The 12,924-nt window shown below is 37.5% G+C and overlaps 1 protein-coding gene across 1 annotated transcript in view; it reads left to right on the top strand.

The window, feature by feature from the left end:
- The window catches only part of IGF2R (insulin like growth factor 2 receptor), a 2,372,344-nt gene that overhangs the window by 391,360 nt on the left and 1,968,060 nt on the right, over nt 1–12,924 (top strand). Inside the window, exon 7 of the mRNA XM_044074918.1 lies at nt 4,170–4,284. Coding sequence (XP_043930853.1) covers nt 4,170–4,284 — 115 coding nt within the window. The remainder of the gene's footprint in view (nt 1–4,169; nt 4,285–12,924) is intronic.

The following is a 12,924-nucleotide window of genomic DNA, read 5'->3' on the forward strand; positions in this document are numbered from 1 at the left end:
TGTCTATACCTGTAAAGTCATTTATGTTCCAGAATAATCCTGATAGTATAGATCTTAATATAAGTAGTTATTTTTCTTGCCTATTGTACATGACACCTTTTTTGAATGTGCATTTCCAACTTGTGTTACCTACACACATTAATGTTTGTCAGGCTGATCTTTTATACAGTTGTTTCTTGTGATCTCCATTTGAATCTGTAGTACATTTTTTTTACTGAATTGCTTCCCTTGTACCTTGAAATTGTACATTACCCCAGCAAGCAGAGCTCTCAAGATTAATTGCTTGTACCTGCAGACATCTCTTCTCCATGGAAGCATTAGAACAGAAAGTACGACTGTCTTCACCTGTTGACTTCCAATATCATAACTTATGCGAGAAACTTAGTACTTCTCATGTCATTCATAATCATGTCTTACTTTTGAAGTGTACTTCCTTACAGAAAACACTTGCTTTTAGATTAAGCCAAGGGCATTAATCCAGACATTTACCTATGCAAAAATAAGAGAAAACACCTTAACTGTGCATATAGTATGGTCGTGCACTTTTGCAACCTACCCCACCCTAACAGTGCAAGTTTACAGCATATTAACTTAAACTTGCTTTTGTCCAGCATTATTGATATTCTTAATGTTTTTTCCAAGATTTCTTGAACCCATTTACACTCCTAGTAAATGTGTTTCAGTTTTGCATCCCTTTGCCCGCATCTCCATCATTTGCTGTCTTTCTGTCCTCCCTCTCCATCCTTTTGATGTGAATAAATATCTGTGACGTGTGCTTTTTGGCTCTCTAACCACCCTCACCCTTTGCTAACTCTTCTGTTTGAGGTTTTCTTTCCATCCTTGCCCATCTCTTTTGGAGGCCTTTTCTTTCCATTTCAAGTCATCAAAAATGAATCAACACCTTTGCTTTTTTTTTCACCTTCTTCCAATCCCCCAATGAGCCGTTCTGATTTAAGTACATTTTCATCCTGCCCTCTTTATATTGTCCTCTTTACCATGTGTTTATTAAAGCCTGTAGCTGTGCTAACCACTCATTTTTGGTAACTCGTATTTTATTAATTCTTCAGAGGTCTGAAGTACTACTTTTCCAGTGTATATCTGTTTTACCAAATGGTTCTTCGTTTGTATTCCACAATTTTTCCAGATATTTTTTATGATTTAACCAAAATTGTTCCTCAATTATTTTCCCAAAAAGTCTTCCTCCTTGTCCCCTCCATTCCACAGTCTCCCATCTTTTCATTTTTCTGAGGATCTTCTCCCATAAGTCATCCCACTTCCCCTCCTTTGTTTCTTTCTTTGCTCACTGTATGATAGATGTCAGAGCATATGTTAGGAGATGTGGTTTTCCAAATATTTCCTTCTTTATTAGATGTGTAGTCAAAGCCTTATGTGATTTATGTCCATCTCCCTACCCTTCCCTTTTTTACCATCTCTATTAACTCTTCTTATGTACACTACAGTTCTTTCTTCTCTGGGAATATCAACTGGTTTCTACTGGGTTATCATCTGTTAATTTATATTACTATAACCTAGAAATATGTTGTTGCTCCTCTTTTTAGCATTTCTTGTACTTTCTTCCCCAGTGTGAAAGAATGTCCCTAACTGTGTTGTCCCCTGGGGCCCTTGTATGCAGTCAGATATTTCGGGTAGTCCACCTCCTTAATTTCCCATTTTGTTCCTGTTCCTTTCCTTGAGCCTAGTCTGATTAGTACTGTGTTTTTGTTATTGCACCTTTTTCTGTGCATTGACTCAAAATTGTCAGAAACGGGAAAATTCTTTTTAGGGTATCCTTTGTGTTTAATGATATCAACATGCAGTCATTTTCATATATCAGGAATCACAGCAGTTCTCCTTTTTCTGTCTTTAGGGTCTCCAGCTTCTTTCTAATCTTTGGAGTTAGTTCCTTTTACTCTACATTGAGTAACCATGAAGACAGCAGACACCTTTGTTACCTTTAACAGCCCTCCCTTAAGTTTCACTTCTAGTTCTGGCTTACATTGCTTTTATCAATACCTTAAAATGGTCCCATATCCTTCTTGTGTCTAACACCTTTCATAAACTGTTCAAACTCACAAAATCAGAGTCCTTTTGAAATCCCTGACCACTCTGTCCTCTCTTAGGGTTGTATTATCAGTATAGAAATTTGCAGGTGCTTCAGTCTTACAGAAAGATACTATAGTGTGTTCTTGAGAAGGAGTTTCAGACTATGACTGGTGCAAGTTATTAGTCTTATGTCAGGTCTTCCTGGAGGGTGTTTGTACTATGGGGCAGTCAAATACATTTTTGTATTTTCGCCTCCTTTTCAGCCTGTTTTTTTCTAAATGGCAATCACAGTTTGCTTTTTACTCTGCAGTTCTTCTTGCGCTCTGCTGTGGACCTCTTGCTGCATTATTTGCACTTCTTCCCTTGTTATATCCTGTATAACTTTTCAAGCCCTCCTTATTTCAACAAAAGACGTCTGAGTCTTCCTAGCTGATTGTGCCCTCTTTGTTCTTATCTGTTGAATTGAAAGTCCCTATTTCCATTCCTCAGGTTACTTTGTCAAATTCCTTGATCATTTTTTATGTCATGTGTACCTTTCAACTGCAAGTCCATTTTGTTTTGTTTAGTGTATGTTTTTCCGTTTTTTTTTTTTTTTTTTGGAGATTGTGTATTTCTCCCGATCAGCACTCTCTCTCTCTTTCTCACCAATTCTGCGTGCTCTGCTGTTGCCTTTCACAGCAGTGATGTCTAATTCTTGTTCATGCTTTGAAACTGATGACTCTTCCCTCTACTTCTCAAGCATATTTACCTCCAATTTTATGACTGCTGGCAAATTTAAGGTGTTATTGTATGGACTTTAACCACCTTTTTCTTTGTGAAACCAAAACATACTGTGGTTAAAATCAGCATCTTTCTTCAGCATTGCTCACTGTCCCTTCCACTGTAAAGTTAAAATCGCAGGGTAACTGAGAGCTTTGGTGGCATGCAGAACTAAAGCTCTGACAACCAGTGTGTTGAGTGGATCAGGTGTTGATAGAGCTGGGGGGGGGGGGTAGAGCAAGACTCACACTGCTAGAATCCCTTGGTGGTGGTGGGGTGATAATGCAAATGTGCACCCTGGAGACAGGCTTTTATTTCACCAAGTAACCAAATAGTGGTAGCTTTCATAGCACATGAACCTCCACAGTGATTCAGGAAACTCGTCTGCTGCCCAAGTGGTGGAATTAGGGTCACTATAGATGTCTGGTGGTCTAGGGCAAAAATGACCTAGGGAAAAAATCAAAAGGTAGTTCATGTATGTCATGTCCTATCATCTTTATTTCCCATTTTATGCAGTAGCTGTTTTCTTTTCTTTTTTTTTTCTCCTCTTTTCTTTTCTGGAATAGCTTGTCGAAGAATAGATCACATTGCCTGTGCTTTAATCAGAATTTCCATTTTATCATGTACATGTGTGGTCAAGCTAACAAAATACTACAGTGTATCTCTTCCATTTTTCCTTCTGATTACACTATGAATTTTCTGTTTTTGGTGTATATCTTGATCAAGTTGAAACAATTGCTGTGCATTTCCATTTAAAAGGTACCACATTCTTTATCTGACAGTCATTCTGATTTGAGGGTTTTGATCCTCATGCTCCATTTCTGATATCATTCAGCTTTTCACATTGCCAGAGCACTATTTAATCCAGTTCATTTCCTTTCTCACAGTTTGTTGTTTTAAAGTCCTCATATGCTCAGCCGTGTAAGAGATCTTCCTGATCAGAGTGGCTGTGGATGAAAGTACTCTGGGGCTAAATATGCCGGGGTGGGGTTTGGTTCATTCCGGAGCTGATTTTTTTATCTGTCCCCTTACCCTATTATCTGTAATTTAAATTACTTGTTTTGTAGCTTGCAGTGCTCAGGTGGCGATTCAGCTTTGTTATTGTTATTATGTAAGTAATTTGAAATTTAAGGTAATCATTCATGGACCATATTTATTCTGAATGAACAAAACTGTACTTGGATTACGTGGTGCACATGCCCTGCTGACACAAAGGCTGGAGCACATACTGAAAAAAGTAAATATCTGCATATAAAGAAGTGCTTTGTAATGAATTTATCTAATTAAAAAAGAAATGGGAGAAATTCAGATAGTTTCCCTTTTTGTGTAGCCCATACTTAGCTGTATAATTGTAATTTCTGTTTCAGACTAGTACTTACCTACACATTGAATGATACCGGAAGTGTACCAAAGCCAGACTTCTGTGGACAGCATACTCCTGCTGTAACCATCACTTTCACATGCCCTTCTAAAAGACAAGAGGTAACATCATTTTGATTTTTTTGGCAAATTTAGAAGTAGATTATTCTCTTTATAGATATTATTGTACAGTTGTCAGTCTGCTTAGTGTAGGATTTTTTTTCATTTAGCCTTTATTAAAAAGTGGAAAAATCCAACTAACTTCTTCATTTAAGAGTAAACCAGTACATGTAAAATAGCTCCTATACTCTGAAATTCCACAGATATAAACCGTGCCAGTGAGTGATGATTACACCAAGGTGCACAACAGCTCATGCTGTTTTGATCCTATATTTCTGGACCACCATGTTCATGTTAATCCAGTGACATACTCATGCAAGTTTGTAGTATCCTGTGGTACCTGCTTCCAGAATCTAAAATTAGTGCTGAAGCAGTGTAAAGAGGTTTGTCTTAAGCTTTTGGTTTCATCTTTTCTAAGACTGCATTTTGGATTGTATATTCCCAGTCTGCTGGGAGCCATAAAACCTAAATTTATCTGGAAGTGTAAATGCTATTCAAACACTGAAGGCACTATAAAGGGAGTGGTGTGGGGACAGAAGATAGTGAAAGTTAGGTCTATGAAGAAAAATGTTAAAATGTTGGTTTTAAAAATTACTGCTTAAAAGCATAGGTTCATAGATGTGTACTAGGCTAATCCCCACTGGAGACTTTATAAGCCTAGCAAAACATTTCATTTGCATCCTGCAAGTTTGTGCCTTATAAATTTTTTTAAGGAGTATATATAGTTAGGGCAAGATTTGCAGGTTGCCTTGGTCCATTGGAGACCAGGCTGCTTGCTAGACCAGAGATATATTTCCGTTTTCTCATCCACGTATCTAGGTTTCCATTGACTAGGGTTAGAGAAGAACTCTGCTTCATGTAGATGGAAAGCCTGTTCCAGACAAGGGAATTTTCTGTGATACATACCTGTCCCTCCAGTATGCTGTATATATGTTGCAGGCAAAGTTTAGATCTCTAGATCGAGTAATTATGTTGCTATGCATTTTGTAGATTTTCAAAAGCTGCATCATAGTGAGATCCAAGGCTGCCTTGTATAAGAGGCATGGATCATCTCTATGTAGGATATGCAGTTTATGCCCTGCGTTCTTTTTGTGAGGAGCCTCTGTGGACATTCCAGTTGCCGAATGTGTCTGGTCAATTACATACCAAAGGGGGGTGTTTTACTCGATGTTGGCCTTGATGGGGGCCAAATACAGTGGAATGATGACTTCCTTGGACCTAGATGCCATGCCCTTGGTTTGTAAGCTGAACAACATAGAATGATTTCCTTACTACCTTAGACATGTTGGTTGAAAGCAAGGTTACTGTCTACATGCATACCCAAATCCCCGACTACTGGTCATACTCTTAGGGGGTATGCTATTGATGAGGTAATTTCCTTAGATGTATAACTTCGCAAAGAGTACTGTTATACATTTCTTGGCATTGAGTTTTAAGCTGTGGCTTTGACAACAGTCATTTGTCTGTGTTAGTCCTTCCTGTAGATTGTTAGTGTTTTGTGAGAATTCTGTAACTGCTTCCATGTTTGCAAAATTGGACAGCCACAAACCCTTGACATTGACCTCAACCTCTGAAAGTAGATGCCAAAAAGGAGCAGATCCTGCATAGAATTCTGAGAGTGACTCCACTAGTTACCGGCCTCTCTTTCTGGAGGTGGCCTCCCCCATCGTTATTTAATTTCCTGGTTCCTATCTGAGAGCCAGATTGTGATCCGGAGTGTAACACAGGGGTTTATGCTGATATCTATAAGTTTTACAGTGCCAGATTGGTGTATTGTGTCAGATGTCTTAACAAGGTCAAGGTAGACAGTATGTACTATTTTGCCCTCATCCATTGCCTTGGTGACCATCTCGTAGAAGTCCACCAAGTTGAATAGACTTGATCTGCCCTTGACAAAACTAAACTGGATCATTTTCAATGTTTGAATATTTTCTATGTCCTTATTAATCATTTCCATGATAATTTATTCTCTGGCTTTGCATATGAGACCAGTCAGATTTCTGGGTATGTAGTTCCTGAGGTCCGTTGATGGCCTGCCCTTGTGCAGAGGAATAGCCGTTGCAGTTCTCCATTTGCATGGAACAAAGCCTGTCTGGAGGTTGCTTTTTATTTTTTAAACAAGAAATATCTTTATTAAATTATCACATGTGACATAGGCAGAGTCTTCTATTTATATAAATGAAAACAAACCATATTGACATAATTTCAGTTGCAAACGTTATACATTGCAAACTGCATTGATATAACTGTAGTTGCAAACATTTTACATTACTTATAATCTGTCCAGTCATTGTCAAACATTACATAGCTCATTCATGTCCTGCCTTCTTTTAAACCTCATTCCTCCTCTACATGTATTGTTCCCACACTTACCATCTTTTCCTATGTAATTTGCTCCTACCCTTTTTTTTTTACAGATCCCAGTTCTAGTTGTTTATCTCTGTTACTATATTTCCTCGTTCTAATAAAGTTGGTTTAGACTTTGATTTCATTTTCTAGTAATTGTTTTTTTTTTTTTTTTTTGCAGCCATTATAACTAGACTCAGCAAGGGCTTACTATGTCTAGGCAATTTTGATTATGTATCATAGATTAAAAAAAAAATTACCTTAGTTGCACCAATTTGCTCACCCAGTATCTCTGACAAAGCAGTCTGCTGGTAATCTTTAGAGACTGCCAACTCATTACACTCCCAGAAAATGTTTTCCCATTTACCTCTTTTGGTGCTCATCACACCTCCAGGATTTGCTGTCTACATGAAGAAAATTTCTTTGGAGTCTACCTGGGGTATAAAAATACCTGTGTATATACTTCCAAGCAAAGATCCTAAATCTTGTAGACTTTGTTGCATATTCGGGAGACATACATATATCCCCCATTTGTTTCTTTTTGAATTGCTTATCCACTCTCTTGTTCCAATCCTTATTAACCTTCTCTGATTGACTGTTAGTTATCATGCTGTGCTATTCCTTTTTTAATGGCAGCTTCTGTTCTAGATTCTGCTAAAAACTCTTCCAGTGATGGTCTTTTGTTTAGGACCCCCCCCCCCCATTTCTTTCTCTTTACCTGTACTCTGATATCAATCCTTGATAGGGCAGGCAATCTCTAACCTGCATTCCAAGTACATTTTTGGAGTCTTCCCATTCTGTTACTTTTCCCTCTGTAGTTATTTGCTCACAATACCTTGGTTCTTTTGCCATTTTTCTCCAATAAATTTCAGCCCCCTCTTGCCTATTGTCTGTATCCCTAATTGCAGCCATCCCTCTTAGTCGAATCTCCTTTTTCCATTCCTTTGTTGGCCTAATTCTTAGAATACTTTCTGCTATGTTATGAATATAATAATGTGTATGTTATGAATATAATAATCTGTATGATTATTGTTCTTCTTCTTAAAGGTCTGCATACAAAATCCCAGTATCTCCTTGTTTCTTGAGATTCTTCCCTGTTTCATCATCATCCCTTTCTACTTTGAATTATAGTCATCAGATTGTGTTTTGTGTAGGAGCCTTACCTGTGTTGCTGTGAAATACCCCTTCTGATTGGGTAATCCCAATCCGCCTTGTTTTGTTGTAAGAATCCATTTATCCCACTTGACTCTTGCCATCTTCACCTCACAGAAAAAAATCCTTCAGCTCTTAATTGGTATCTACAGCTTCTTGTCTGGTTGATAAAAATATGTCTGACCTGTGTATGAGACTAAAGGGACTAAAAACATTTTAACTGCTTGTGTCTTACTGTTGTTATCCATATGCCATAGCTTCCATTTTCTCAGTTTTTGTATTATTCTTTGTTTAGTCTCTTCCCACATATCCTTGGCTACCACACCAGAATCATTTTTAATCCGTATTCCTAAATACTTAATTTTGTCATGTCCTCATAAATGCGGCTATTGCTGAACCAATTTGTGTGTGGGTATATAATTTACAATTATTGCCTTTCTTTTAGCTTCATTAATTTTGTATCCCAAAAAGGTTTGAAACTGTATCAGAATATTCCACAACACTGTAATGTCCTTTTCTGGTTTTGTTCGGTATAAAATAATAACTGCAAATAGAGACAACTTTTCTTGACTTACCATACCAATTATATCCTTGAATTTCTGAGTCCCTTATTTTCTTTGCCAGTGGTTCTAAATGTAATGCAAGTAAAGGGGAGAGAGGACACCACAGTCTGGTTCCTTTGCTCATGCAGAAATTGTCAGAGGACCCAACCTACTTTAATTTTCACCTCCAATTCATCATATATCCTCGTAATCAGCCTTATAATTTTATCAGGGAATGCAAATGCTTCCATTGCCTAGCTCATAAAGTCCGAGCTTACTCTGTCAAATGCTTTCTCTTCATCAAATAATTCCGCTTCCCTGTGATCATCAATGTTCTGTTAATGTTGTCAAATGGTTGCCTCCTCTCCAAAAACAGTCATTGATCTATATCTATCAATTCTGGCATCACTTTTACCGTTCTTTTATCCATTATAGATGTAAACACTTTTTATGATCATGGTTTAGTATCAAAATGGGCCTGTATGAAGCTGGATCTGATGGATTTTTATCATCTTTAGGTATTACAGCTACCACAGCTGTCTTCCATGATGTTGGTGCTTCAAAAACCTTCCAGATCTTTATCAGTTTTTTTCCTCCTAGCTTCCAAACTTCCATAGGAATGCCATCTATTCATGGGGACTTTCCTGTAGACTGTTTATTCATCACCATTTTTATCTCCTCTCCTCCTATCCTAACTGCTAGTAGTTGAGCCTCATCTACCTTTAACCTTGGCTTATCCATATTTCTCTGTTTTATACAGGCTTTCATAGAATTTCTGAAACCTTTCTAATACTTACAGGATCTCTTGTTATCTTCCTTGTTATAGCCTCCCTAACCTTGGCAACAGCCCTTTGTAGTTTCTGTTGCTTGAGTCATTGTGCTAAAGGTTTTTCTAGAGTTGTCAAAAGCAGTTTTTCTAAATGTATGCATATTATCGAGGCAAGTCCTTATTTTCTGTGTAGCATCCTGCAGTTGCTCCTCCTCTTGTTCTTTGGGATTCCCGCTATTTTGTAATACTTTTAACATTTGTCAGTCCCTATAAATAATTCTTGTTACTTCTTAAACATATCTCCCTTTTATTTCTACCCTATTTTTAAACTCGTTTAATTTTATTGCACTCCATAGCTATATTTTCATAAGAAATTTCTATCTCCTGCAATAGCTCCTGAATAATTTCCAGTACCTATTCCTTAAATTCTCCTCTTTTCAACAGATAAGTGGGAAGACACTAGTGTTTTATTTTTATTTCATCACCATGTGTATTTTAGTTGTTATTAGCACATGATCTGAAATAGGTACTGGATGTGTGTATCAAGACCTTCAGTTAAATGCACATGTTACTGTGAAATGTAAATTCTGTCCAGCCTGGCCAAGTTTTTGTATCTCGGGGAATGATATGTAAATTCACTCCAACCTCCTATTACTGAATTCACATTTCCATGCAAATGTTTTCATTAATTTCTTCAAAAATTTACCATCCTTTGTTCTGTTTTCCCTGCTGGGCCTCCCAGACACAAAAATCACCTTTGCAGATCAAATTCCACTCCCCACCTATAAGTAATATTCCTTGTTGAAAGCTAATTATTTCTCCCAGAATTTTCTTAAGCTTCATTGTAGCAGTTTTCCATGGAATATAAATGCATGCCAGTGTTATCTTCCTCCCTTGCCAGTAGCCCCTTAGTACTACAAATCTACCATTGTTGTCTTTTGTATCCTCTTCTATCACTATTTGAGCTCCTCATGTTTCCTTTGCCCCTGATATTGAGCTGAGCAACCATTCTGAAAACCTTTCTTTATCAAATTCACATGTTAATTTCTTTCCAAGTGTGTCTCCTGTATCATAGCTATTTTACTCTACATTTTAATATAGTCACTACTCTTTCTTTTTTGCATTTATCTGTGAGACCATTGATATTTAAAGACGTTACAGAAAGCATCATTTTCTTAAAAAGTTATTATTCCCACCTTTTACGTTTAAAAGCGTTTTTGTTAAGTGTCTAGTTCAGCTTTTGTGTTGCATGTATAATACTGTTTGGCAGGTTAATCTTTTATACTGTTATTTCATGTCCTCTCCATTTAAGCCTATGTCACATCTTACAAAACTTTTTTTTGAAAGACCTCAAAAAAAAAAAAACCCAATAGCCACTAAAACCTATTAACTTTATAACATCACACAGAACTATGTGCATCTTCAAATATTGAAGTTTTGCCCTCATAATAGGAACAGATGTTCCAAACTGACAGCAAGATAGACTTGAGATAACTTAAAAGAAAGGTTATCCATGCTAAGATGCATGGTATAACCTGTGCTTCTACTAAGTGCTGTCTGGCTTTGTCTAATCTTTATAGCTTTCTCAGCTGGGAAAACACTTGAATGCTTTCAGAAAACATTTTACCAAGCTATTTCTTTTTAACAGATTGTCTCTGAGAGAAAGGAGAAACAGACACAAAACTGTCAAGCATACATTTGTTTTCTACTAAAAAGTCCTTATAATAGTCAGTATTCTTTTTCATGTGCTTGCTTTCTCAAACTTGTTACTCTGCTGTCTCCCACTTTTAGCACTTTTGTCATTCTGCAACAGTTTTTTTCAGAATCTACTCATTCTGCTGGTATTTCATCTTTACTATTAAAAGTCTAGGTTGTTTTCTCATAGCCAAGTTTGGTACATACACATGGTATGCCCTTTCAGTTAACAATTTCTGTTGTAGAATACCAGTCGAGTTGCTTATTTGTGCTTTCATAAAATTAATACAGTCTGTTTCTGCCAGTTTCTCTGGTAGAGCAGAAAATCTCAGGTTTTCCCTATGTGCTCTGTCCTCTAATTCTATTATGTTTTGAAACATCTCTTCTTGTTTAGAGTTTTGCAGGTTTATCACCTGGTCTGAATTTCTTTTTAAAGCTTCTTCCATTTTTTTCCTGCCAGTTATTATTTGACTTGATATACTCCATCAATGTTTCATTTATTGTAGTCAGCTCTGTGTGCAGTTGCTTTATACTTTCCTCTAGGTTACTGGATGTCATGTCTGGAGCTTGCACTGCTTTTTGCTGAACAGCTACAACATTTTTCCCAGTCAGTGTTTTTTTTTCGTTGCATTTTGTGGCTGATTTTCCTCAAAATCCTCGGCATTTCTTTTTTCCTGGCCTCCATGCAGTACACTTACTAGCCAGTTACTGAAGTTTTTTTCAGAAATATAAATCCACTGGCTTTCTCTGCCAAGTTTCTGTTTTCACATTGTGAGAGCTAAGATTAATCTGTTATTTGATGTGCAGTCATCTTGGAAGTCCCATCTGGAGGTTGTGATTAAACAGTAGCTCCAGTGGATCCAATAGGTCATATTTCTTGCTATTTATGAGGCATTATCTTGGACTATTGATGCAGTGTTTTGGCCTTAGACAGTGCATGCAGGACTTTCTTCCTGGTGATAGTTGCGAGATTGTTTGATGGTATTTCTTAGAGGCAAGTGAAGTGGGGGGGGGATTGGAGCTGAATTTGTCAGCCAGAAGATTTCTGCATTATCCAGCTCCATGTAGGTGGTTCCATTTACAATTAGTTCTGCACACTGCTATGTTTTGTATTTGGGGTTGGAGACATAGCTAAGGAAAGCCTTGTGGTTGTCCTTGGCCTGTGAGACTATCTTTACCTCGAATTTGATTTTAGTAGACATAATTTGCCCTCTTAATTGTTTTAGATTGATGAGAGCATTTTTATCATGCTGGGAATAGCACTTCCTAGTCTTGGCTATGACATTTTGTTGTACAACCTGTTTATGTTTGGATTTCTCCAGGGTGGTTTGTTTTTTTGCAGTTAATTCTGGACATATCTGGTAGACACAACTGTCTCTATGCACATATTGACATGATTGTGTAGGATTTCTGTGAACAGTTTTGCACAAGCAACTATGTTCTCAGGGTTTGGGGCTACTTAAAAAAATATGACCGGTTATCACGTAGCACTAGGAAGTTTGCCTTAGAAAAGTTCCTAAATGTCACAGGATCCCAGTTTTCATTATTTTTTGGAGGAAACAGCTTTGTGGTTTGAACGTACCAGAGAGGACACTGCATTAAGGGGTGTACAGCATTCTGCCATGTTTGTAATTACCATTACCAGGTCCAGTATGTTTATACCCCTAGTGGGACTATCTAGTCCAAGGTGTTTGTGTTTGTAAAGTCCAGGAATATGTGGCCCTGTATGGCTGGGCTCATTAAGTATCCCAGTTTATAGTGGGTTAGTTGAAGTCACCCACGAATATGGTATTGGGTTAAATGGTGAGTGCCTCCAATAATTGCATGTATGAGTTATGGGTTACTTGGTTCGCGGAGGGTTACTTATAGCTGGCAAAGGTTTGATATGGGACCTTGCCTATGTAAATCTGGGCATGAGGAAGTTCAAGCACATCATCCTGAGTGCCTGGATGATTTGGTAGATCTTGGCCCCTGATTATCTGTTTTTGAGTGGTAGCATTGGGCAGTTTCTTGCTGTATCCTTCTGGCATTATTTCCTTTGTTCTACTATCTTTGTTCATGATTGTCACTGCAGCAGTATACTGTTACTGAGCGGTGAAGCTGCAGTTTCCAGATGGTTTTTCTTTAGTTGAATGACTT

The sequence above is a fragment of the Protopterus annectens genome, chromosome 1.part0, assembly GCF_019279795.1.
Source record: "Protopterus annectens isolate FY-2018-M chromosome 1.part0, PAN1.0, whole genome shotgun sequence".
Lineage (NCBI taxonomy): Eukaryota > Metazoa > Chordata > Ceratodontiformes > Protopteridae > Protopterus > Protopterus annectens.